This window comes from Stegostoma tigrinum, chromosome 31 (genome assembly GCF_030684315.1).
Source record: "Stegostoma tigrinum isolate sSteTig4 chromosome 31, sSteTig4.hap1, whole genome shotgun sequence".
NCBI lineage: Eukaryota > Metazoa > Chordata > Chondrichthyes > Orectolobiformes > Stegostomatidae > Stegostoma > Stegostoma tigrinum.
In genome coordinates, this window is record NC_081384.1 from 13840626 (window position 1) to 13867932 (window position 27307).

General features: G+C 41.4%; 1 protein-coding gene across 2 annotated transcripts in view; it reads right to left on the bottom strand.

The window, feature by feature from the left end:
- The window catches only part of kcnh4b (potassium voltage-gated channel, subfamily H (eag-related), member 4b), a 185631-nt gene that overhangs the window by 78830 nt on the left and 79494 nt on the right, over nt 1–27307 (bottom strand). For both annotated transcript variants that reach the window (XM_048560266.1, XM_048560268.1), the window contains exons 3-6: nt 26407–26538; nt 23332–23462; nt 12486–12729; nt 7202–7359 (exon numbers count right to left, since the gene is read on the bottom strand). In XM_048560266.1, coding sequence (XP_048416223.1) covers nt 7202–7359; nt 12486–12729; nt 23332–23462; nt 26407–26538 — 665 coding nt within the window. The remainder of the gene's footprint in view (nt 1–7201; nt 7360–12485; nt 12730–23331; nt 23463–26406; nt 26539–27307) is intronic.

A 27307-nucleotide genomic window follows, 5' to 3' on the forward strand; every position in this document is an offset into this window, starting at 1 on the left:
AACTCTGATTTCTCTTCTCAGCTGCTGGCAGACCTGCTGAGTTTTTCCAGGAATTTCTGTTTTTGTTTTTGATTTCTAGCACCTGCAGTTCCCTTGCTTTTTTTCCACTTAATTCTTTTTAGTTCATTTCTAATAGTGAGTACAGTCGCAATTGCTGAAATAACTGCCACAGGAATATGACAGAATAAGAAGGTCTCATCCCAATATCGTTTTAACACAGCATGTTGAATTTTATCATAGAATTCCTACACTGCAGAAAGAGGCCATTTGGCCCATCAAGTCTACACTGACACAGACCCACCACCCCCACCCCATCCTTGCACCCACAGATGGGGTTGGACCATGGCTAGCCCATCTAACCTGCACATCCTTGCAAACTACAGTGCAACTTCTTTTAAGCATGGCCAATACACCTAACTTGTACATCTTTGGACCTTGGGAGGAAACCAGAGCAATGAGAGGAAGTCCACACAGACGCAGAGAGAACATGCAAACTTCGTACAAACAGTCACCCAAAACTGGGATTGAACCCTGGTCCTTTCTGCTGTGACGCAGCTGTGTTAACCACTGAGCCATAATGCCACTCATTTTTTACTATTCTACCTGGCAATTTATTCCAACAATTTAATAGTCTTTGGGGGAAGAAGTTATTAATAAAAACAGGGTTTGTGTTTATTAATTCAAATTCCAGAAAGTAGCCTGGAGCAACCATATACAAAAATTGTGACTACATGAACAAGTCAGAAAGGCCAAGAATTTGGTTGTGAGTAATTCACTTCCTGACTCCCCAGTGGCCATCCACCATCTCTAAGTCACAAATCTGGATTGTGATGGAATACACTCCACTTGCTTGCGTGACTGCCACTCCAACAACAGTCCAGAAGTTCAACAATATCCAGGATAGAGCAGTCCACTTGGTTGGCACCAATCCATCACATTCAGAATGCTCTCCCTCCACCACCAACACACAGAGGCAGCAACATAGACAGTTATAAGTTCCATCGACACCAGTCTGGACTGGAAAGCCCAGGGTACTGGAACTCATGAAAGCTTTTCATCTGATGTGACAAGTAGGGTTAAGCCATATCAGACACAAAATCACAGAATTCTAGCCAAATCACCATTTGACCTTGGAAATATATGCTGAAGTAGACAACACCATATGCTGCACAGTGAAACAAATATCTTAGATATCATAGATCCAGTACATTCTTTACAGAGGATCCCAAGGAGGCCACTGACCCTGATGAATCCAGCGAATATCTGCCTGCTCCCCTGTCATAATACTCATAGCAATAGAAACCCTACATGGCATAAAGAGGCCCTTCAAACCACTGAGTCTCACTGCAGCTTGGAAGAGCATCGCATCCAGAACTAGCCCTAACCCTATAACACCACACTTACCTTGGCTAATCCAGCAAGTCTGTATATCTCCGGACACTACAGGGCAATTTAGCATGGTCACTCCATCTAACCTGCTCATCTTTGGACAGTGGGAGGAAACTGCAGCAAACCCATGCAGATACAGGGAGAAGATATAAACTCCACTCTGAGAGATTCCTAAGGCTGGAATTGAACCCAGATCCCTGCTGCTGTGAGACAGCAGTATTAAGCACCAAGGCATCCAACTCTACAATTAGAGATGCTCCAGGACTTTGCACTGTAACACCAAAACATGAGAAAAGCATGCTCAACTGCATTGATGACACAATGGACTCATCTGAAGATCACACTAAGTAGAAAAACATTTTTTTTCACACCTATCTCACAACATTTTTCATTGTTCTTTTACTGTAAAAGATCAGGCCACTGTAAAGTGTGAACAAGTTGAAAATAAAGGACTTTTTCACACATATTCACTGCTTTACTGAGTTTTAATTTTGATGCAGTGCATGTTTGTAGGCAAATTGGGTTAGATAGGGATTTCCTTAGCTTTCTTGGAGCTCTCCATAATACATATTTGTGGGTAAATTCCCTTGATGACTGTGCTGTATTCTTTCTATAGCTGTAGGAGGACCTGTTTCCTTCTTTCACTTTTGTTATGCAATTCAGGATTGACATTTGGAAATTGAACGTGAATCTTGGTAACAATGCTCTGAATGTCCAGGAAGAAACTGCATAGAAAATAAAAATGTTTTTTCTTCTCTTTGTCTGAACATTTTGGTGCATTGGTTGTAATCAGTTTTTGATTGAGAGTAAACAACCTTTCAATGGAATAGTGAAAGGCCCATTTGTTTCCCAAATGCAGATGGACATGTTGGGCAATGGGGTTGGGGCAGGAGGTCATATGAAAAACCCTCTGTGGATATATCTGATCACAGTTGGCAAACTTTCACCTTTGTGCTTTTGTAATTTGTTCTGGGATCAGCACTTTGAACCGTTTCGAAAATTGTCCAAAGATGAAAGTAATGTCAAAAAGTTGGTGTCCTCCATGTGTGCATTTTTGTGAGCCATTCTGAAGTATTCTAACATCAAGCCACAGTCAGGTAGTGATTACTTTATTAAGACTTAAATTTATCTCAAGGTTGACTCAGTCACCATCAGAGTTTTGAAAGCTGAGGAAAGTTCAGTTTCTGTTAAAATTGGCCGAACTTTAGTAATTGCGTTTTCCCAGACAGCCCAAAGAGACCGTAAAAAGCCACTGTTCAGAGATGGAACATTTGTGTTTGGACTTGTATTAAAAGACCTGAAGGATTACCGAGTTTTCACCACCTTGGATAAGGCACTAACTTGTTTGGTTAGAATGTCAAAACAGTCAAACCCATCTGAATATAGGGAGGGTAAGGAACGATTCCCAAGCTTCCCACTCAACCAATGGAAACCAGGTGAAGTAGTAGTTTGTACGAGGTGGGATAAATTGGCTTAAAACATATATTAAATGGATACAAGACAGTCAGTATGTAATCTTGGCCCCTCCCCAGAATTACAATATTTAGACAAAAACTGTTATTTAAACTTTTCTTACAACAGCAAGGAAGGAATCAATTTTCCAGCCATCAGAGAGCTACAATGAATGTGAAGTTGACCTTTTTGAGGTGATTTAATGTAGTTTGTGTAGTATCACAATTATGAAATGGTAATGTATATCATGATGCAGCAGTGACTTCAGAAGTCATTTGAAGAAAGGATGGAATTGTCTGGACTTGTGAGGCATGTATTCACAGGGAACAGTGTTATGTGTATGAAATAACTGCACAGAGGCCAGTATCCCGTCACCAAGTCACCCTTTATTTACATACACACAGTACACTGGCTGTGGCCAGCCAGCTCAGAGTCAGCCCCTGAAGTGAGGAGACTCTGAATCTCTTCTTTATATGTGTCAGCCAGAGCTCCCTGTTTGGCCCAGGTTAACAAGCCCAATCAACAATCCCATAGTTAATAAGATCTATCTCATTCTAATTACTACAGTGCAATAGTGTAAAACAACTTGCAGAACTCCTGTTAGGTACAGGAAACAATCACTGATGACTAAGGGGCAACTATTACACGCCACAAACTACCAACAGAAATAGTTATGTGTGCATAATGGAACCCTAGCCCACAAATCATTTAGCTTGCTTTATACTTCAACAATCTATAATTTTCATATTGGAACCAGAATAAGTAGGCTAAAATGTTCTACAACGTCCCAAACATAGAACAATGATTTAAGAATTTAAAATAAATACAGGAGCAAATAGACACATTCTTATTTCAAATTTGGTTTTTGGACGATCTTGAATTAACAGGAAAGCAGACACAGAATGGAGTATAAGACAAATGCCAGAGGTATAGCTAAAAAGCGATTGAATAGTTTGCATTTATACAGCACATTTTACATGCTAGTACGCTTTGTAGAGTTTCAAAGTAAAACAGATGCTGAATGCGGGACTAAAGAAGTATTGGCTGGGAATAGTGACAAGGGTTTTGGCAGAGATTTGTAATCAATATTGAGAATAAGAGTTTATGGGGAAAAGTCAGGAAAATGGATTTTGAGGATTATCAGATCAGCTGTGACATCAGTGATTGGTGGAGCAGAACTGATGAATGGTCTACTCCGGTTCCTGCATCTTATGATCTTATCAAGAGCAGGGGTGATGAGTTTCGGTTGAACATGACATCAACAGCAGAGGTTTTAGGTGAACTAAATTCTACGGTTATTAGATGATAGCGCACTATCCAAGAGTAATCAATTGAAAGTAATCAAGTCTGGTAGTGCTAAAAACAGGAATAAGGATTCCAGTACTAACCGTACTGGAATGGCCAGGGATAATAGGAATTGCAGATGCTGGAGAATCCGAGATAACAAAGTGTGGAGCTGGATGAACACAGCAGGCCAAGCAGCATCTTAGGAGCACAAAAGCTGACGTTTTGGGCCTAGATCCTTCATCAGAAAAGAGGGATGGGGAGAAGATTCTGAAATAAATAGGCAGAGAGGGGGAGGCAGAGGCGACAGAAAAACTGCTCGATGTCCAGACGTGACTGGTATTCATTGATGTGGGTGGAGGGGGACAAAAGTGAGCCCCTTGCTGAGGACTGACTGCTCATCCTCTGTCAGTGGAGGTCTAGGGGTATGGTGAGGATTTGGCAGGGCTCAGTGTGGCTGTGTCCCCTGGGGTTGCTGGCTGTGGAGGCTGTGGGCGGAGCAAAGTTGGCATCGGCTGTGGGCGGGTGTAAGTAGGTGGTACTTGTGACTAACAAGTTAGCTGACAGTTCACAATTAGGTTGGCAGCTAATATTTATTTTGACCTGGAACACTGCTCAGGGTCAAGCATTTTTCCACAACAATCAGAGTTCTTTGACAATCTGAAATGCTGGAGAAAATGACAGCCATCCAATGCTGGAAATTAGACAAATGGTCTAATGATACAGAGGGACCAAGAGGCAACTATCTGCCATCAGCATGCATGCAGAAACTGACTCAGTTGTTGCAGACCCTGTCACCAAAAGCTGGCAAAGAGATGAGAGGCAGTCGCAGGATGGGAATGGATGATCAAGGAATTGCCATAGCAACTGCGTGCATGTTATTGCTGGAGATATTCTGGCTCTGATCCAACATAGGTCAAGGTGAAAACAAGCCATGGCTATCCAACTGAACTGAGTGGCAGAGGATGGGACTTTTGGGCAGATAGCGGTGGAAAGGTTAAGGAGAGTGTGGAGGGAATGCATCATCATCACAGTTGGTGACTTTGGTGAGAGTTGCTCAGTCCAGTGGAAGGACAACAACCCTTCCCAGAAGGATTCAGAGATTGAGTTACAATTCAAGCAAAGAAAAAAAACAGATTACAAATGACTGAACACGAGGAAACTTGTATGTCCTAGTCATCCAATAGTGCAATGGTGGTAGAACGTGAATTAAAAATGAAATGGCCATTTAACCTGTGTGGATGATCGATTATATAGGCCAAAGTGATCTTCAAACACAATTTATCTAATTTAAGGCCTGCTGTACCCATTTTATCTTCAGGTCCATTGGGTTCCTCAGCAAAGACAGGAATTCTCCAAGAGCCTACTCAAATTATGGCCATTACCCTGACCCAGGAAATTCTGCCGGCGTCAGTACACTTATGAAGATGTTGCAGGTTTCCATTCAAAAAAGAAAAATCTTGGTCTCAGTCATTTTGGTAGATATTCTGCTGTACTGATAACAGGAATTTCTAGCATTAATTGACTTGGTACTGATACCATTTTACCCAATGATAAACAAAGCACCTTTCTTTTTGTAACAAAATCAGAAATTGCTGGAGAAAATCAGCAGGTCTGACAGCATCTATGGGAAGAAAGCAGAGTTAATGTTTTGAGAGCAGATCTGAACCTTTAACTTTGCTTTCTTCCCACAGATGCTGCCAGATATGCTGATTTTTTCCAGCAGTTTTTGTTTCTGTTTCAAATCTCCAGCATTTGCAGATCTTTGGTTTATTCATACTTACTGTTAGAATACACCAACTTGCTAAATAGGCCCCAAGCCCAGCAGGGCATTGCAAAACAACACAGACTTCTTTGCTAATTGTGAGTAAGTCACTACGGAATTGTTATATTACAAATTTGTTAATTATTACATCTTGGATTCATAACAGTCAGTTTGAGTGTCTAATTACTGAAAAAAGCCAATTGGGTATCAATTGCCACAGGTACAAATGAATCAGATGAATTCAAATTTGAATAAAGAGATGAATTAGCTTTCTACAATGGACTTAAAGAAATTTGAAACACCACAGCGCATTTTTTTTTATTTTTAATAGAAGCTTAGTAATCAAATCATTTTTTTATTGGGCACAATTAGCACTGGACACCCAAATAGAGGTCTTACAGCTCAAAATGCATTGTGATGTTCACACACATAGAAGTCACAAATACTGCTATATTTGTGGCAAAATGGTAAAACTCAATGCTTGTCTTGATATGAAATCTGGAGTAGTGCCTGATGTAACTGTTGCCTGCTATTTCGCAAGTGAATCATCATTTTGAGTTATACACGTGTGGGCTGTAAAATCATTGATGTTGTACTGCACAAGTGTCTGCTCTCAGGAAATTTGTACAACACTTTTACTTTACTTCTGCCATCTGTTTCCTTTTCTTCTGTCCTATCTTCCCTCCAAAAGAGCAAATATCTGAAAAGTGTTATATGTAGAAGGCAGACTCACAAAAATGATATGCATTTATATCGAGCCATTCATGACCACTTGGCATCCCAAAGCACTTTAGAACAAATGGAAGGCTTTTGTAAAATGTTGTCACATAGAAAGTATGGTGGTCAATTTACAAACAGTAAACCTCAACAAATAGCAATATGATTAGCAGCCACACTAATCTGGCGATTTTGACTGAGGGAAAAATGTCAGCGAGCACTCCAGAGATAAGTCTCCCTGCTCTTCTTTGAAACAGAGACAGCACACAAGGTTATAGTTCAACATCTCATCTGAAAGTTGGTACCTCAGGCAGTGCAGCACTCCCTTAGTGCTTCCCTGGAGCATCAGCTTTAATTTTTGTCCTCAGGTCCTGATGCAAGCCCTGAACCTATAACCTCTTAACTCAGTGATGGGAGTGCTGTCAACTTACACTGGTATGTAAACTGGAAGAAAAGGAGATGTAACTGAGCATCAAGTCTATCCATTCAGAAAGATTTTGCTTCCTCATTTTAGGATTCGGTGTATCCACGAAGCTTGTTAACAGATTGGCACTGACAATGTTAGCAGGGATATTATGCTAAGTGCACACTTACCACAGTGATGTTAAAGGCATAAAGAAGATCAAACGGCAATGCAGCTATTAGATCCACAAAAAACCATGTGGTTCCATAATGGATGCAGATGGATCGCGCATCGTATACCACTTGACCTGACTGACTGACATAAGTGGTACGAAAGTTCAGGATTATATCTGTTGGTTAAATAAAAGAGAAATAAACATCAAAATAAAAGGCGCAAAATTAATTTTCACAGTGGCTAGTCACTTAATAGAACCATACACTTTATTGTTGACATTTTAAGTTCAGCATAAAAGGCAATTTCACTCCTGTGGAGAGAATTACTTACAGATGCTGTTTCCTGCAAGCCACATACATGCATGAGTGTTGTACAAACTCATACAGGTCAGAGAACACCTGGGAAGATCCTGGCCTGTTTGTTAACAGAGTTTGTTAATCTGCAATTGAGCACAGTAAATCTGGATCCTGGAGTGAGACTTAAAACAGGTAGATTTCCTCCTACCAATTACTCTTCATTATTCGACTAAACAGCAAAAAACAAAAAAGAAATAAGCTCGAAATTTATGTCACAAAACCATTTGTCTTACTATTGGAGCGCAGTCTTCAACTTGATTCATTCACAGGGTGGAGCATCACTGGCTAGGCCAGCATTTATCACCCATCCCTAATTGCCCAGAGGGCAGTTAGAGGTCAACCATATTGCTGTTGGATTGGAGTCACAAGTAGGTCAAACCAGGTAAAGATATCTGCCTCCTTCCCTGAAGGACATTAATGAATTTTAATAAGGCTTCTTTTTTCTGTCAGACACAGTCCAACAAACATGAGAAGTTCGTTTTATTTTAAAGATTAAACAGTCAAACTGCTTGAAAAACAAAAACAAGCGTGTTTGAAATTCAAAAGTGCAGATCCAATTAAGAATGTAATTACATTAATTTATTCAAGTAATTTTCACTAAAAAAGAATTAATGTTAAAGAAATTAGCTTGAGATTGAAAGATTATTGAGAAAAAGTGAGTTCCAGTTTCTTGATGATGAAGATGGTACAGACAATATGGAACCGGAGGCTTACAGACTAAAAATTCAAAGTTTCAGTTTACACCAAGCTCACTGTTCTGAGGCTTCGTCTAAACAAACTGTTCAGATATGGTGTGTTGCACCTCTGGAGCAGGTAGGTCTTGAATCCAGGTCAGAGGTAGGGGCATTACCACTCCACTAGAAAAGCCCAGAGACATAGTTGCAAGGAAAGCCCATTTATAATAAGCAGCCCCATTTGATTACCTAGAATAAGAACATCCGAATCAACTTCAGTTACAAATCACAGCCTTGAAATGTTGGTGAAAGACAACTGGGGGACTGGAGAAGGACTGATGTTTGATAATTCTGTGATAAAGACAGCATGTAATTTTCCAGTGGCTCGCTAATGCTCCATGAAGTATGCATTGAATGTTGTAAAAAAAATCAGAGCGCTTTATAGCGATCACACAGGATGCTGAAGCCATTGGCGATCCTTCAATTAACTTTTAATTACAAAGTTTACTGCTGTATAGATTAATGCCAGCAATTCAGCTAAAACTTTGGGGAAACAATTATTAGGAAAAGTATGCAATGAATCCAGTCCTAGCAAATAGATGATACACAGGAATATGCAATTTGCAAGCAGGGTTAGACTATTTGGCTTCTCAATCCTGTTCTGTCATTCAATAAAACACAGTTGATCTGATGGTGGCTTCAGCTCAAATTTGCTGCTGTCTCCCAATACCTTTTGATTCCTTGTTTATCAAGAATCTATCTGCCTCAGCCTTAAAAACATTTAATAATTCTATTACTCCCTGGGAAAGTTCCACAAACTCACCTGCCCCTGAGAGAAATAAGTTTCTCCTTGTCTCTAAATTAATTGGGAAGTTTCTTAATTTCAGACTCTGTTCCCAATTCTGACTCCCTCACAAAGTGAACCATCCTTTTAGGTCAGACAGTCTGATATGACGGTGGAGAGGGAGGAGAGTATCAGAAACAGAAATAAAAATTAGAAAATAGAAGAAGTGTGCAATTAGTTTCATGAAGATGAAGCATTAGAATCTGTTCAGTAAAAACTTGAGCAAATTGAATTTAGTGCTAAATGCTCATGTTCAAATGGTGAGCACACAGTGTTTACTGCCAATTTAAAGTGACGTTTTCAGAGGGGATGTTCCACTTGATGCTGTCATGAGTTGCACAAACATTTAGGGTGAAACTGAGTGCCCTCCCCCAAGGTGAGCTTGCAGGGTGTCAATGGGGAATTTAATCAAATGGAATGGTAATGGATGAGGATCACCCTGCCTTGTGCCTCTGTTCTATGTCCCCAGGAGGACTAATGGGCAATTTTCTTACTCCAATAGCAATTGAGGCCATTAAATGGGAAATCAATGCTCGCTTAGTGGCTACATCCAGCTCTTGCTAGTAGTCAACAATATCAAGGCAAGGCAGCTCCAAAATGTAAATAAGACAGGTTCCTGGAGAGGAAGGGTTTTCCTCGTTGGTCTGCGTCATTGAAAGATCCTGCATTAAGAAGGGAAAGGGCCTGGTTCACTTTCCACCCATGCTCCCCGCTTTCAACATCCAACTTCAGCTTCTTCATGGCCCTTGCCCTGCAGTTCCTCACCAGTGGCTGAGATCTTCACTGATCCTGGGCTCCACATCTGAGAGGTGCCGCCCCCAGCGGTGATGAGGATCAGCCTTCCTCTGGTTGACTGACTGCTCCCAGGTTCCTTGATCCCAGGCAAGGCCCTCTGCTGGCCAATTGCTATCTCTAAATTATGCAATACAGGGATCTCACCTCTCACCAGCTCTCCAGCAAGCAAATACTGTTTCCTGGCTGAAATACTATTCATGGGGACCCTAGAGTAAAGCAATGGTACTGAAACAATTGCATCATGGAAAATGCAATTGCATCATTAATTACACTCCAAGCAGGTACAGAATGTTCTTGGCTTGGCAGCAATCATTAACAATGGCGCCAAACCAGTTGGCAAGGCCTGGACAACTCTGAACAACAGTTTACTCTCCAACTGGGCATCATATGCGACTCTGACTGGCTTGATTCAAGCTGCAATTACACAAAAAATGGGCATAAATTCAAACTGCTTCACCCGAAGCCACATGAAGTTGAAGTCTGAGTAGTCATATAAGACTTTTGTACAGCAATTTCACTCCATTATCTTGTTTCTTTGGTACATTGAAGCTTTCATTTCTAACACACCTCTCTCTGAAATAAAAATAGAAAGTACTGGAGAAAGTTGGCAGGTCTGGCAGTGTTTGCCTCAGACAGAAACAGAGTTAACATTTTGAGTTCAGTACAACTCTTTTTCAGAACTGAAAAGACTTGGAAAATCATGGCTTTTCTGTGAGTGACAGAGGTGGAGGAGGAACAAGTGGAATGGGTAGTAAGTGTGCCCAGAGCAAAAGACAAAGGCATGATGATGGTGGTCGCAGCAAAATAATGTAAAACAGATGTAACTGTTAGCTGTAAAACAGAGAAAATGGGTCTGTTCTGCAGAAAGCAAAGCCAACAAGATATGAGCAAGATATCACTTGAGAGGAGAGTTGGGAATGTTTGAAAAATGGAGTGCAGGGGTCATGGTCAGAAATTGTGGAACTCAATATTGCGCCCTGGAGGCTGTAAAGTGCCTTAATGGAAAATGAGGTATTATTTCTTCAGCTATGGTGGAACATGTAGCAGACCAAGGATGGAAATGTTAGCACAGGAATGAAGGGGTTTATTGAGATAGCAAATAATGGACTTTAACGAAGCCTTTGACAACCTTTCCCTAGACTAATTAGTAAAGTTCTGGGTAAGTTTGCCAATTGGATACAAAATTGGTTTGATGGTGGGAGACAGAGAGTGGTGGTGAAGCATTATTTATCAGACTGGATGCCTGTGACCAGTGGTGTTCCACAGGGATCAGTACTACGTCCACAAATTATACATTTATTCAAATGATTTGGATGAGAATATAGGAGGTATGATTAATAAGTTTGTTGTAACACCAAATTAATGATATAGAAGATAAGGTTATCTAACATTACAAAGAGATCTTGAACAATTAAGTCTATGGGATGAAGAGTGGCAGACAGAGTTTAATTTGGATAAGTATAAGGTATTGCATTTTGAAAAAACAAACAAGGAGAGGACTTATACAATTAATAGCCAGGTCCTGCATAGTGTTGTAGAACAGAGAGACTGAGGGATTCATGGTACATAATTCTTTGAAATTTGCGTCACAGGGTGGTTAAGAATGTGTTTAACACACTTGCTTTCATTGCTCGGACCTTTGAGTATAGGAATTGGGATAGCATGTTAAGGTTGTAAAGGACATTGGTGAGGCTTCTTCTGGAGTACTGTGTGCAGCTCTGGTTGTTCTATTACAGGAAGGATATTGTTAAGTTGGAGAAGGTTCAGAAAATATTTACCAGGATGATGCTAGAAATAGAAAGTTTGATGTAAGGATAGGCTGGATAGGCTGGGACCTTTTTCACTGGAGCATGGGAGTTTGAAGGGTGAACTTATAAAATCATGAGGGGCATAGATAAGGTGAATGGCAAAGGATTTTTCCTAGGGTGGGGGAGTTCAAAACTAGATATCTTTAAGGTGAGAGGAGAAATTTTGGAAAAGGACATGGGGGCAACTTTTTCACACAGAGAATGTTTAATGTGTACAATGAACTGCTAGAGGAAGTGATGGATGCAGGTACAGCAGTCACAACATTTAAAGGACATTTGGATAAATATATGAATAGGAAAGGTTTGGAGGGATATGGGCCAAATGCAGGCAGGTGGGATTAGTTTGGGGGCATGGTCAGCGTGCACTAGGGTCTGTTTCCACGCTGTATGACTCTATAACTTGATAGTCATTGTCATTCTTATGGATAGCACAGAAATGTTCCACAAAGCAGTTACGCAGGCCTTACCAATCTGCCCCAGCTGCCACTGAATGACATCAGAGTGTGAAGTATAGAGCACAGAAACTGGCCATTTGACCCAAGCTGTCCTTTTATGCCGCACTTGAATTTAGTCATGCCTTTCCTCAGTTAAATTCTATCAGCGAAACCTTTAGTTGCTTGACCCTCCTATGCTTGACTAGCCTGCTCCTAAATGGATCTGTACTATTCACTTCAATCACTCGCTGTGGTGGCAGTTAGTCCCAACCACTTGTCACTCTGTGGAATTTTTAATTGGATTGTGTTGGTGGTGGGAGGGAGCAAGCACTTCCCCAGAGAGCTCCTGCCCAGTTGCAGCACAGTGATAAGACTGAAATTGTGGCTTACCAAAAATGAAAAGCATTTCCACAGCAATGTCGCTGACGGTGGTGCTGCGCGAAGCGGTGGAGCTGTCGTCACTTTCTGTGAAGCAAACGTTGTATGGGACGGTCACAGCAACATAAAACGTAGCCAGTAAAATGAGCCAGTCCCACCCAGCTTTGAACATGCTGTAGTGCATGACGATGAAGCGGGATTTCTGGATGGAGGCCACTTTATATTCCGGGAGCGAAGACTTATTCTCAAACATGTTCTGGCAGAGAAGAAAGTTACAAACTGTTACAAACGTAACAACAAAGAAAAACTTCTGTTAAATAAAAATAACTTGTTATCTAGGGCTGGATATTATGTATAGAATCAGGCCATTCAGCCCGTCAAGTCCACACTGACCCTCCAAAGTCCATCCCACACAGAACCATCCTCCTAACCCATCCCTGTAACCCTACTTTTACCCATGGCTAATCTACCTAGCCTGCACATCCATGGACACTCTGGGTAATTTAGCATGGCCAATCCATCTAACCTGCACATTGTTGGATGGTGGGAGGAAACTGGAGCATCCAACAGAAACCGATGCAGACACGGGGAGAATGTGCAAACTCCACACAGACTGTCACCCAAAGGTAGGGTTGAACCTGGCTCTGCTGTGAGGCAGCAGAGCTAACCACTGAGCCACCATGCCACCCATTTCCCATGCCCCTGCTGGGTGTGCTTTTAGATTAGATTACCTACAGTGTGGGAACAGGCCCTTCGGCCAAACAAGTCCACACTGCCTTTGGGACCATCCCCCGCAGACCCATCCCTCTATAACCCACACACCCCTGAACATCACTGACAATTTAGCACGGTCAATCCACCCAGCCTGCACATCTTTTGGACTGTGGGAGGAAACCGGAGCACCCGGAGGAAACCCACGCAGACACGGGGAGAATGTACAAACTCCGCTCAGACAGTTGCCTGAGGCTGGAATCGAACCCAGGTCCCTGGCGCTGTAAGGCTGCCATGCTAACCACTGAGCCACCGTGCCGCCCACGGTGTGAGAGCATGTAAAACAGTTGAGGTAGCTAGATCATCACCTTCTTACCCACCTCCCTGTTGGCCCCCATCATAATGGAGGTGGGCTGGTGCCAGAATTACCCTGTCGAAAGCTCATTTGAAGCTGGCAATGTGCTGCCCAGGCCGACATGTATCTGGAATGCACAGTCATACAGGAGTGGGGTGTTCATCTCTGTGCAAACAAATGAGGGGAAGCAGGGGTGCGAAGTGCCCATTGGAGAGATGTCTCAAGGTACCACTCAACCTTCCATTCATACATCTTCCCCAAAAGAACCTGTGGCCCCAGCTCTACTCCCCCCTGCCAGGCCTGCATGACCCATTACCATTATAAAGCCACAGCATGTAGCTTCACAGGTAAGCTGTGGTCCTCTTTGGGCCTCTCCCTGCAGTTGCACAGCTCCCGAGGGTGAGTCTTCCACCTCTCATTCGGCAGGAAGCCTTACAATGAGACAATGTAGCTCACCGATAGTGCGTAACCAGGTGGCAGGTTTCTCTGCTGCCGATTGGCTGGCTGCTGGCTTTCCTTCCCGGCGAGGTGGAAGGAACAGCAGTTTCACCCAACCACCAACTCCCACAGCCCCCTGTAATTCTTGAGCATTCAGTTCTATATAATAAGTTGGAATAGCAGTAGGTCACTCGGTCCTTCAACCCTGCTCCTCCATTCATAGGGGAATTATGCGAACTTCTGCTCTCTAACCCCTATTTTGTGATGCTATTTTTAACATTGAATACATTCAACAACTACAGGTCTATGAATTTGAAAAATCTAAAGATTCTGAGCTCACTGAGTGCAAACATTGGAGAAACTACCAAGGATTAATCTCCTTTTAATTGATTGGATGTGGGTATCACGTGCTAGACAATTGTTTATCCATAATCATCCAGAGTGTAGTTAAGAGTCAACTCCATTGCTATGGGTCTGGAATCACTTGTAGGCCAGACCAGGTAAGGAGTGAAGAATTCCTTCCCTAAACAGCATTTGCAAGCCATCTGGTATTTTTGTGACAATGGTTATATGGTCACCATTAGGCTTTTTTTTGTTATTCCAGGCATTTACTGATTTCATGTACCACCACCTACCATCGCAGGATTCTTCAGAACATTTGCCTGTGGTTGTCTGGATTAATAGCCAAGTGATATCGCCACTGCACACCTCCTCCCCTCACATAAGGCGGTATGTAGATGAGAAGTAAGAGGAAGGCAACATGGATAGGTCCTTCAGGAGATAACAGACATAATGATATGGGAGTAGGAAAAGAAGCCAGACTCTATCCATGATTGGATAGATGAGAATGAAAGTACATCCCTAATATAAAGGGAAATGGGGATAGCTCAGGAAAATGACGCAAAAGTTGACCAGCCACAGTTAGGCTCTACTGTATTCCTAGTTCCTTAATCACGGTGTTCGTAGTTCCATGCAACTGGTGCATCAACTGAAAACAGTAAGGTCAACTGTGTTCAGAGATAATGGGAACTGCTGATGCTGGAGAATCCAAGATAACAAAGTGTGAAGCTGGATGAACACAGCAGGCCAAGCAGCATCTCAGGAGCTCCTGAGATGCTGCTTGGCCTGCTGTGTTCATCCAGCTTCACACTTTGTTATCAAGGTCAACTGTGTCCAGGATTTCAACCAGGTCAAGCAGGGAATGTTCACCTTTGTCATATGCCTAGAGGATGCTATTCAAGATTGGTTTTGTAATGATAATATTTGATGATTACGTAGGTGAACCTCCTAGCTAAGCTTTGATGCAACTCTGCTTTTAGGCATCATGGTGTTCATTGGTTTTCAAGAGCTGCCCCAGGCAGTAGTGCCTTTTGTTAGCTCATCGTGTGGATATAACATGAATAATGATGATTTGAAAGAAGAACTTAGAATTCCTACAGTGTGGAGGGAGGCCATTCAGCCCATTGCATTTGCACGGACCACCCACAGAGGATCCCACCCAGACACAGGCCCCACTGTATCCTGTAACTCCACATTTACCCTGACTAACCCACCTCGCCTGCATGGACAATTTCAGCATGGTCAATCCACCTAACCTGCAATATCTTTGGACTGTGGGAGGTGACACATGCAAACACAGGGAGAATGTGCAAACTCCAAGCAGACAGTCACCCGAGGCTGGAACTGAACACAGATACCTGGTACCATGCAGCAGTGGTGCTAACTACTGAATTCCTGTGCTGCCTAATTTGGAGCCTGAATATGTGTGAAGAATCAAAGAACCATTCTTAAATAGAGCGGCAAAAGTGGACATACACGTCTAGTGTGGCTGATGTTTTCCAAAGATGAATTGAATTACCATGAAGAATCAAAAGGCAAAAATCTTGAAAAAGACTTAAAGAAATCATGAAGAATGAATTGTCAGTCAATCTAGTGAAGTTAAATACTCACTATAATGTATACAGGGAGGTATACACTAAAGAGGCAGTATGTCAGTGATTGTAGAGAAAACCTTACCACTTCTGCATACCTTTGTTGCCATTAGAACATAGAACAGCACAGCACAGGAAGGGGCCCTTCGGCCCATGACATTGAGCTGGGTATGATGCCAAACATTGACGCTGCTCTGTAAGTAGGAGCTATGTGGGCAGCACGGTGGCTCAGTGGTTTGCACTGCTGCCTCACACCACCAGGGACCTGGGTTCAATTCTAGCCTCAGGCAACTGTGTGGAGTTTACACATTTCATCCTGTGTCTGTGTGAGTTTCTGCCAGGTGCTCTGGTTTCCTCCCATAGTTCAAAAATGTACAAGTTAAATGGATTGGCCGTGCTATAGTGTTCAGGGATACTTAGGTTAGGTGCATTAGCTATGGGAAATGATAGGTTTGGGTGGGATCTTCAGGAAAGTCTCTGTGGATTTGTTGGGCTGAAAGGCCTGTTTCCACACTGTGGGGATTTTAATTCCTCTGATACAGAACACCTCATATCTCTATTCAAAGATTCAACTGGTCCTGGTTAGTACTTACCTGTGCACAGTGCTCCATTGTTTATAATCACACAAGGTTAGAAATGTTCTGAAGAAGGGCCACTGGACCTGAAGATTTAACTGATGTTTCTCCACAAATGTTGCCGGACCTACTGAGCTTTTCTGTTTCTTCAGCAGTTTTTGCTTTTGCTGGAAATGTGGATCCCTTTAAGGCTCAAATAGAACAGTTCCAGAGTTGATTGGGAACAGTGGTATTGCCTCTACCTCTGAGTCAGAAGGCAAAGGTTCAAGTCTCATCTGGTGCAAAGGTGTGTGAACAAGTTGATTAGGAAAGAAAAAGTAGTTTTTATCAGTTTCGAAAAAAAAAAGAGCCCCTTGTCTACAATTGGTCAGTGGCTACACCTGGGTTAACAGCTGTTAATTGGTTGGTTCGTTGGTCAATATACCCAGAAGCTATCCGCATTTATGCACCTATCAGCCCTGAGATAGGGACACTACCACAATAGCCTCCTGGAAGGTGTTTTTTTTTGGTGGTGCATTTCCAGCTCAGAATGAACATGTGTTTCTTCTTGTCATATTCAGGGTTTGTATACTGATTAATTGGGTGATTATTTAATTTTGTGGTAGGTGTTTATAATTAATAAAAAAAGGGCTGAGCCCTTTCCCAATTAGGTTTTGGCCTCTGGACAGCAGAAGGGTTCACTTTCAGCATTTGAAGAGGGAAGTGCTGTGGTATCTGACAGTCCAGTCATTGATGTAGTGCGTCAGGATTTTTCTGATTTTCTTACAGTACAATGTGAGCGCTGTTCTTTATCTGCTTCCACAGAGATGCCATTATTTGGTCAAAATGATATTCTAGAAGGAGCATGACATGCAGTTACAGAAGATGTAGTAGAAGTGTTATACAATGACAATTGTATCACTCAATGATCACAATGATCTTTCAATGGGAAACAACCAGTTTGAACTTGAAGCAGTCTTACAGGTTTGTTGTGCCATGCAGGAGAGTCTTTATGCAGGATAGACTTTATTCGGTAGAGCTTTCCACCTATACGTAAGCACCAGACAATATGTCATTTTTGCCTGACAGCCTAGAACTCTTTTTGGTTTTGTCTAGTTTTTACAATATACGATCAGAACCAACAGAATCTGTTAATGATTTTTATCTTGTGTTTCTTCTCATCCAGGAAAGGTCACAGCAGCTATGGAAGTAATTCCTGCAATCCTAACAATTCTTCCAGTGCAAGGTTCAGTATCTATGAGACCATTCACCCAGGAGTCACAGTCATTATTCTGTTTCTTGAAGAAAAGAATTAAGTGAATTTGTAAATTTGTAAAATTGAGCATATGGCACAAGATGTTTTGGACATCATTACATTGTCTTCAGAGTAGAAAGATTGTCCTTATCAGGACTTATTTGATTTGCTGAGATAACAAGGTAGAGCTGGATGAACACCGCAGGCCAAGCAGCATCAGAGGAGCAGGTAGGCTGACGTTTAGGGCCTACAGCCTTCTTCAGAAAAATCTGATGCTGCTTGGCCTGTTGTGTTCATCCAGCACTATACCTTGTTATTTCAGATTTTCCAGCATCTGCAGTTCCTACTGTCTCTGAAACAATTATTTGATTAGCTTCCACTTCTGCATTCAATGGTCTCCACTGACTTCTTTCCCAAAAGAATTGTCATTGATATGATGAAATAGGTTAAAGTCTAGTCAAGGGGCAGTGGTATCTTCATACTTGTCTTTGTCCTGATGTGGCAGCCCACTGGCAACGTGTTATTTTGGAACCATGAGCTTTGGGATATTATTAAGAACCCTACTCTTTTTGTATCAGCTGCAGATAGTACGATCCCAGGTCAGCTATCATATGATCGTTCTCCTGCACCATTTATCAGGAAGCATTATGAGCTATCCACTTGAATCTGAGAATGACAGACTTTGGGGGAAATGGCGGGGTTGAGGTACACTTATACTTAAATATTTCAGTCAATACTTTTAGAAAATACTTTCAGTTAAAAATGTTGGAAACTGGGAAAGTACTTGGGAGGAGATATAAGCTTGCTCAGAGTTAAACTATGACACAGAGCATACAGTAAGAACTGCTTCAGGGTGTAAGACCTGCCGCTGGATCCTCATGTCTATATCATTAACTAAGATTGTTTCAAAAGTTTGGCTTGATCATGGATGAAGAAGCCAAGAGCCCATCCTAAATCAAAACTGGGACTGTGACAATGTTGAATAGATTATCAGAGGAATTCAGTGACTGGGACCCAGGAAAGATGGAAACAAAAGCAGTGATGTGCAGCTGATGAGTGAAATCTATGCATGTTTGCTGAAAGTAGATAGTCAACAACTGCAGACACAACAGATGAGCTAATGGCTCAGGTGTTCAAACAGAAGCCCACACCTAAGACGCTGCCTGATCTATTCTGTCCACAGATGTTGACTCTGCTGAGGGATAATGGGAACTGCAGATGCTGGAGAATCCAAGACAACAAAATGTGAGGCTGGATGAACACAGCAGGCCCAGCAGCATCTCAGGAGCACAAAAGCTGACGTTTCGGGCCTAGACCCTTCATCAGAGAGGGGGATGGGGTGAGGGTTCTGGAATAAATAGGGAGAGAGGGGGAGGCGGACCGAAGATGGAGAGTAAAGAAGATAGGTGGAGAGAGTATAGGTGGGGAGGTAGGGAGGGGATAGGTCAGTCCAGGGAAGACGGACAGGTCAAGGAGGTGTGATGAGGTTAGTAAGTAGATGGGGGTGCGGCTTGAGGTAGGAGGAAGGGATGGGTGAGAGGAAGAACAGGTTAGGGAGGCAGAGACAGGTTGGACTGGTTTTGGGATGCAGTGGGTGGAGGGGAAGAGCTGGGCTGGTTGTGTGGTGCAGTGGGGGGAGGGGACGAACTGGGCTGGTTTAGGGATGCAGTTGGGGAAGGGGAGATTTTGAAACTGGTGAAGTCCACATTGATACAATTAGGCTGCAGGGTTCCCAGGCGGAATATGAGTTGCTGTTCCTGCAACCTCCGGGTGGCATCATTGTGGCACTGCAGGAGGCCCATGATGGACATGTCATCAAGAGAATGGGAGGGGGAGTGGAAATGTGCAGTGGATGCAGTATACCACATTGGCAGATGTGCAGGTGAACCTCTGCTTAATGTGGAATGTCATCTTGGGGCCTGGGATGGGGGTGAGGGGGGAGGTGTGGCCGCACCCCCATCTACCTACTAACCTCATCCCACCTCCTTGACCTGTCCGTCTTCCCTATTTATTCCAGAACCCTCACCCCATCCCCCTCTCTGATGAAGGGTCTAGGCCCGAAACGTCAGCTTTTGTGCTCCTGAGATGCTGCTTGGCCTGCTGTGTTCATCCAGCCTCACATTTTGTTGTCTTTGAATCTGCTGAGGTTTTCTTTTCCATTATTTCATTGCTTCTTTTTTTGTTTTAGATTTCTGACATCTGCAATTATTCTGGTTTCTGCACGTTCTGGCCTGAAATTCTACTTCAAGTGCTTTGCTGTTCAAATTAATGAGCTTTTCAGAGAAAAAGAGAGTACAAATAAACATTGGAACCAGTGAAAGATTTTTATTTTTCACCCATTTCTAAAACATGAGAGGCCTTGAGGGGCAACTTTTCCCACATCCGTCAATCAGTTTTAGTGACGGTTGATTAGGCAGACATTCAGAAAGTACTTATTATTTGGCATTATTTGATGGATTTGGCAATGACACACTACATTGAAGTATGTACAATCTCTCAAATCATGTCTATCCTGAATTTTAATGCTGCTAAATCACAGCTTCAAAACCAGACAAGTGAACAAAAGTTCCCCACCATTTTAATAAATATTTCTCTTCTCTGTTTTTCATCAAATTTTCTCCAGCCTCAAAGGTGCAGACTTATACCAAGATGTGACTTGATGCACCCCAGGAAACCTCCAGGACTTTACCTGAGTGGCCATTATTCATATGCTTGCAGAGATAAAGCCTACTTAACTGCAGAGGGCATCACAGTTCAATTTAATATTCTCCAGGGTTCCAGTTTTTCACAAGGTTTTTTAGGCCAATAGCAGTTCATCACTTGATGCTTTTCCTGACTTCAGCTCATTCAACAGAATGCCAATAAACCTGAGATTTGAAGCTACATTATTTGGGTTTAATCGAGGTGAAAATGGAGGTGTACAGATGGTAAAAATAACACCATTGCGGATGTGTGGGTTCTCTAATTCCATCCCATCTCAACACCATTATTCTGTGAGCTGAGTTGACAAGGTTACCTTCCAACGGCAATAGCCAGCTAAGTGACCTTGTGGAAGGTGTGTTAGGGCCTGTGTTAGAGCTTGACCACAATTTCCTGTTAGTGACAGAGCAGCTGCCTAGAAATGGCCTGCTGGCAATTGGAAGGATCAGCACCATACAATCCTAGAGCCCCTCCCTTCCTGCTGGTACCAGTCTTCCGGAGGGTGTCCTCCCTCTCAATCATGGCCGTACCCCAACCCTTCATAATTTTATGTACCTTATTTATGTCATCCTTCACCCTGCTTTCCTTATGAAAACATCAAAAATAGGAGCAGGAATAGGCCATTCAATTCTTCAAGCCTGGTCTATCTCTCAATAAGATCATGGGTGATCATCCGACACCCGGCTCCCACTTTCTCCCCACACCCTTTGATCCCTTTAGCCGTAACAATAATGTCAAATCCTTCTTGAAAACTTTCAATGATTTGGCACCATCCACTTTCCATGGCATAGAATTTCACATGCTCACCACGCTACAGGTGAAGGAATTTCTCCTCGTCTCAGCCCTACAAGGCCTGCCCTCGATCCTCAGACAGTAATCCCTGGCTTTGGCCTCCCTGGTCACCAGAAACATCCTTCCTGTGTTGACCTTGCCTAAGCATTGTATAGATTTCTAGAAAGACCAAAAAAGGTCAAATCTGCCCAACCATCTTCCCTCACAGCTAAAATTCTGCAGTCCTGGGAGCATTCTTGTAAATGATTTCTGTATATTGATCACATATTTCCCCTAATGCATTGAACAGAACTTTGTGCAGTACTCACTATTCTTAAATCTTAGTAAAGAAAAGATAATAAGACATTATCCCCATTTTGTGCAACATCCAATAAAGAAAAATCATTGATTAACTATTGAGGTCGTAATTTTTCCAAAATATTATTACTAGGCAGAGTATTCTAATGATTCATAATGTTGAATAGAAAAAGCTATAAACTTAAAATAAATTAAACTGATTAAAATTGAATTTTCTCATGAAATATTCCAAGAAGATCTAGGCGTACAGGTCTCTGTTCCCCGAAAGTGGTAACAGAAGTGGATATGACAGTCAAGAAGGCATATGGCGTGCTTGCCTTCACTGGTTAGGGCATAGAGTATTAAAATTGGCTAGGAATATTGCAGAACTTTTGTTAGGCCACACTTGGAATATTGTGTCCAGTTCTGGTAGCGAAACTACCATATGGATGTGGAGGCTTTGGAAATGGTTTACCAGGAAGTTGCCGGGTTTGGAGAGGATTAGCTATGAGGAGAGATTGGACAAACTTGGGTTAGTATCACATGAATGTTGAAGGATGAGGGACAACCTGATAGAAATTTACACAATTATGGGGGGCATGAATAGAATGGATAGTCAGAGTCTCTTTCCCAGAGTAGAAATGCCAATAACTGGGGTGGGGAGGGGGAGACATGGATTTAAGGTAAAACGGGGTAAGTTTAAAGGAGTTTTAAGGGTTTTTTTTACGCAGAAGTGCTTGGTGTGTGCTGCCAGAGGAAGTGGTGGAGGTTGGTATAATAGAAGCATTATATAATGGATAAGCATATGGACGTGCATGGAATAGTATAGGTTAGATGGGCTTCAGATTGGTATGACAGGTCGGCACAACACCGAGGGCTGAAAGGCCTGTACTGTGCTGTAATGTTCTATATTCTATATTCTATATTAGATGATTAAAGTACATTAAATCCCTGAAACGTGTAGTTCAATACGCTGTAAACTGCAACAGAGCAGACCACTCAAATCTTAGCCCATTAATGCAATGTTTGCTTTTAACAACAGACCGTGTGCTTCAATTTAGTTCCATCTGATTGAAGTTGATAGAAAATTATATTTCCCCATACAACTTACTAATGCAATCTGTCAAAGTGTAACAGGACTGAACTCAGCACAAAAGGAACACCCCACCTTTACAGCAGCATCAAAGGAAAGTTGGCTGAGATTGAAGTTGAGGGGAAGAGTGAGCAGCTCTGTAATCCTAGGCAGTTTGTCTTGGACATTTCAAAGCAGCAGAATTTAAGCGAAACACAGAAGGGTAACACACAGGTGCAGCAGGTAACCAGGAAGGCTAATGGAATGTTGGGTCTTATCTCAAGGGGGTTGGAATATAAGATTATGGACTACATTGATATCCACTGAAATGTGATGCATCAGGGCAGTCTTAGGAACAACAGTAATGTTTCACCCTTCTGAGAAAATTTTCTGGTGCATCTGAAACCAGTATTGAATTTTCTATAAACTATGTTCCCAGGTAGTACAAACAAAGTAATTATCAAAGCTCACCAGACATAAATATGGATGTCACAGTGTGACTAAAGTGTTAAAAACCATCTACAGATCTGAATGTGGTATTCATAATTGATATTCAATCCAAGAGCCCAATTTAACCTTTTAGACATTAAGGAGTTGTTTGAAATCACAATTTTCACATAAAAACAAACTAGTGTCAGATGCAACAGAGGGTGTTTGGATAAAAGCAATCATGCTATCATGCATCATGTTAGGACAAAGAATTTACCCTCCACCTGTAATGGTCATTGATTGAACAATGAAGTCGGTGAATTTGCAGAGAAGTGGCTTACTCACATTGTTCAGCGTGACTTTATTTTTGTCACGTTTTTGAAGATGGCTGGTCAGATGGTACAGGACAGTTCGGCCTTGTTTGCGTGCGACACTAAAATGGGACCCACTACTCTTTTTGTTCTTGCGCTTTCCATCTGTTGAGAAGAATGAAATTCGAAATAAAAATAAACCCGGGCAGTATAAATGTAATGCAAGGGAAGTCAAAGGTGAAAACTGGAAACAGCTTCTCTACTTGGTCTTTCTAATTGCTGGTTCTTGATGATATCCAGATTGGCTTGAGGAAGTGGTACAAATATCCAAGAATGAGGGAGGACATTAGCTTCCTGAGCTCATCTCTTCAAAAAGCCACTACAGACAACCATTTTAACATTGAGCTCTGATTAAATGATTTCAGTGCTTCGCTGTGCTATCTAGTCGTCCATTACAAATATTGATCAACTTGATCAATGAAGAGATTCGTAAAACCAGTCCCAAATTGATCTTTCACTTGCCTGTTGAACCTTTCATTTTTGTTGCTATTTAGTTTGAAGTCAACCTTCCCAGCACTCATTTTCATAACTTGAATATCTTTTGGTTGCCTTTTCTGAAGTTTCTCTTGTCTTTCTCATATCAGTACATTGATGCTAATTGGTTTTAAGCTTGCCATATGCTTGCTAGTAATGAATTTTCTGTAAACTCTGTCTCAAGGTAGTACAAACAGAGTAATTATCAAAGCAAACCAGACATGAATATGGATGTCACAGTGTGACTAATGTGTTTAAAACCATCAACAAATCTGAATGTAGTATTCATAATTGATGCTCAATCTAAGAACACAGGTTAAGCTTTTAGATATTAAGGAGTTGTTTGAAATCATGATTTTTGAAGTCCCATATAAAACCAATAAAATTAAAGAGACGCAAGTTTATACTTCAATCAAAGCTGTTTCTCTTCCGCTAAAAGTGAGAAGTGTCGCATCATCTTGGCCTGTTGTGTTCATCCAGCTCCACACTTTGTTACATTATGTTTAAGCAAGTTGATAGCTTTAAATTCAGAAGAAGAATTCGAAGTCCACATACTATATATTCTTAATTACTTTTCTCTTAGTCATTGGATTTCAACTTTGTGTTGAATATTGATCTGAAATATATCTGCTAACATTGGTCTGACAATGTTGAGTTCACCTTTGCAAAATCAAGGTTTCACCCAAATTTTAGGAGACATGCTAAGAAGTTGCAAAATTTGCACTTGCTAAGTACAAGTTATTGTTAGTCATTTGGAAGATTAAAGATTGAATGACTTGCTTTATATCAAGCTTTTCATGATCACTAACTGACCTCAAGCGCTTTATAGCCAATTATGTGTTTTTGCAGTGTATCACTGCCGTAATGGAAGAAAGCAACACAGTCAATTCAGTCATAATGAGTATCCACAAACTACATCGTGATAATGTCCAGATGTCTTTTTATTCAGGGATGAATATGGCCCTGAGGGATACTGAGGAAAACTCTCGACCCCTTATCTTTGAAATCGTGCATAAGACTAATTCTTGGAGTGAGGCACCTATCTTATGAAGAATAGTTTAGCAGGTTAGGCATATATGCATCAGCGTTTAGAAAAACCAGTGGTGACTTTATTGAGGTACTGAGTGGATGTTTCTCATCTGGGATGAATCTAGAATTATACATGCCCAATTTTAAGATAAGAGCCCTCCCATTTGAGACAAAGATGAAGAGGAATCTCTTCTGTCAGAGGGTTATTAGTGTACTGAATCCACTCCCCCAGCCAGCAGAGGGGACTGAGTCACGGAATACATTCAAATTCATGTTAACTAATTTTTTTGATTGACAAGGTATAAAGGATTATAAGGGGAGAGGGTAGGAGAGTCGAGTTAAGGTACCCATCAAATCAGCCACAACATTGTTGATTGGTGGGGCAGGCTCAAGGAGCCAAAATGGCTTACTGATGTTTTTATTTTCTATGTTCTTATGTTGATTTGAGATGTGGCAAATATTACAAAGAGTAACGTCTAACCTTGGCTGCTCATACTGAATTTCATTTTATTGCAGCTCAATCCACTTGAATTGTCACATCATAATCGAAAATAATAGCAGTGACACTCTGGTGGATTTATTCCCTACAATATTAACAAATCAGATTTCTTAATCTGATATTTTATTAGAGACGTTAGCATTAGTATGTTGTAACAATGGATACATTCTGACAAATTCATTAAATGTTCAAACCTTATTGCACGATTCCAGTCCCCCAAGAGTCAAAGATAAATAAACTCAAAGGATGCCATGGAAGGAAAAATAATATTAAATTGTATTTGTGGCAGTCTCTCATATTGTGATATCTTTTGACTATCACAGTCTGTTCCTAATTCCAAGTATTTAGGTAATTAGAGACATATCACATTGTAGCACCACTTGCTGTTGTTGGGACCTGAGAAGTGGAACAGAATGGTGTTCAAAATGTAGTCTTAAAATCACCAATTTGTGTTGTGTTGTTCCACAATCTGCATAGGAAGTGATAGTTTCAAACTGGTCCCTGACATTTTGTTTTAAATTTAAAATGATAATTGTAGCACGGTAAAAAAACATCAGTGCAAAAACAAATTCTTTGACCAAGAAACTTCCAGAAAGTCAACTTTATAAATAGTTTAATATTTGAAGCCTTGAAGTTACAGAACAAAACAGTCAACTTTACTGAAACCAGCAAAAATGTAGCAAAGAGATATTTAGGTATAATTTAAAATAGAGTGACAACGTTATCAAGACATCGATATTGTCACTTCATAGGTAGCATCAAGTTCTGTTTGGTCTTCAGTTCTGTATAATCCACATTGACATCCAGTACCATCTCTACTAATCATATTTATATTAAAGGGAGAAAAATTACAATTATGAAACTTTACCAAGAAACAAAGCATTGTTCCTAAAAGCATTGAAATGATTGCTGTAAGATTGGACAGAAGCAAAAACCTTTGTGTATCCTAAGAGTTTATTTATTTTTGGTTCCAAAGGGAGTGGAATTGTGCATTAACCTTTGTATAAAATCAGGGAAACAATGTGCAATTGTAATATGTGCTTTTACCTTCTTTCCCATCTCCTGGCTGGTTTATGCCTCGGGTATCAGTGATATCCTTGAAGGAAACCAAGAATAGTACAACCTCTCCCTTCTCATTTTTAATGGGTACAATGTCAAGCAGACACCAAAATGCAGTGCCTGCAAATGATAAGCAGAGAAGAGGACAGTGAACATGTTAGTGAGACTTTGCCTTCTGAATACAGCAATATGAATTTTACGATCTTTGAGGGCAATGTCACAAATACCTATTAATGTTTTATATGATAAAGGAGCCCATACAAAACATTGTCTAATGTATTCCATCCAAAAGCTTATTTTCCCTATAGTTATAACATATTAAATGGTTTACTGTAAGTCATACATAAATGTCACAAAAATAGCATGCTATAAAAGATTTTTCCCACAGTGAAATGGCTTCCTAAATAGGTCCAATTAGTTCCATCATTCCAGAATCCTCTCCCCATCCCCCTCTCTGATGAAGGGTCTAGGCCCGAAACGTCAGCTTTTGTGCTCCTGAGATGCTGCTTGGCCTGCTGTGTTCATCCAGCCTCACATTTTATTATCTTGGAGTCTCCAGCATCTGCAGTTCCCATTATCTCCATCATGGTCCTGTTCACTTTCTACAAGTTGCAATTGTAACCCACTCCTCTGCATTGAGGGAAAGGACATTCAGTAGATAACAGCGGTGTTCTTCCTTAAATACACAGATCAAGATACAATCATTTCACTGGGGCCTGATGTCTATTTTAATCAGAGTTTTGCATGGGGGAAGTAATTGTGGCTTTTCCACCAGGTCAACTTAGTAAGAAGAAGAGTCAGGTTCTTAGAAAGGCCCATGAACAATAGTATTTCAACCCCTCCTGTGGAAGCAAAATGCATAAAAGTCCCTGCCATAGATGTCAACTCC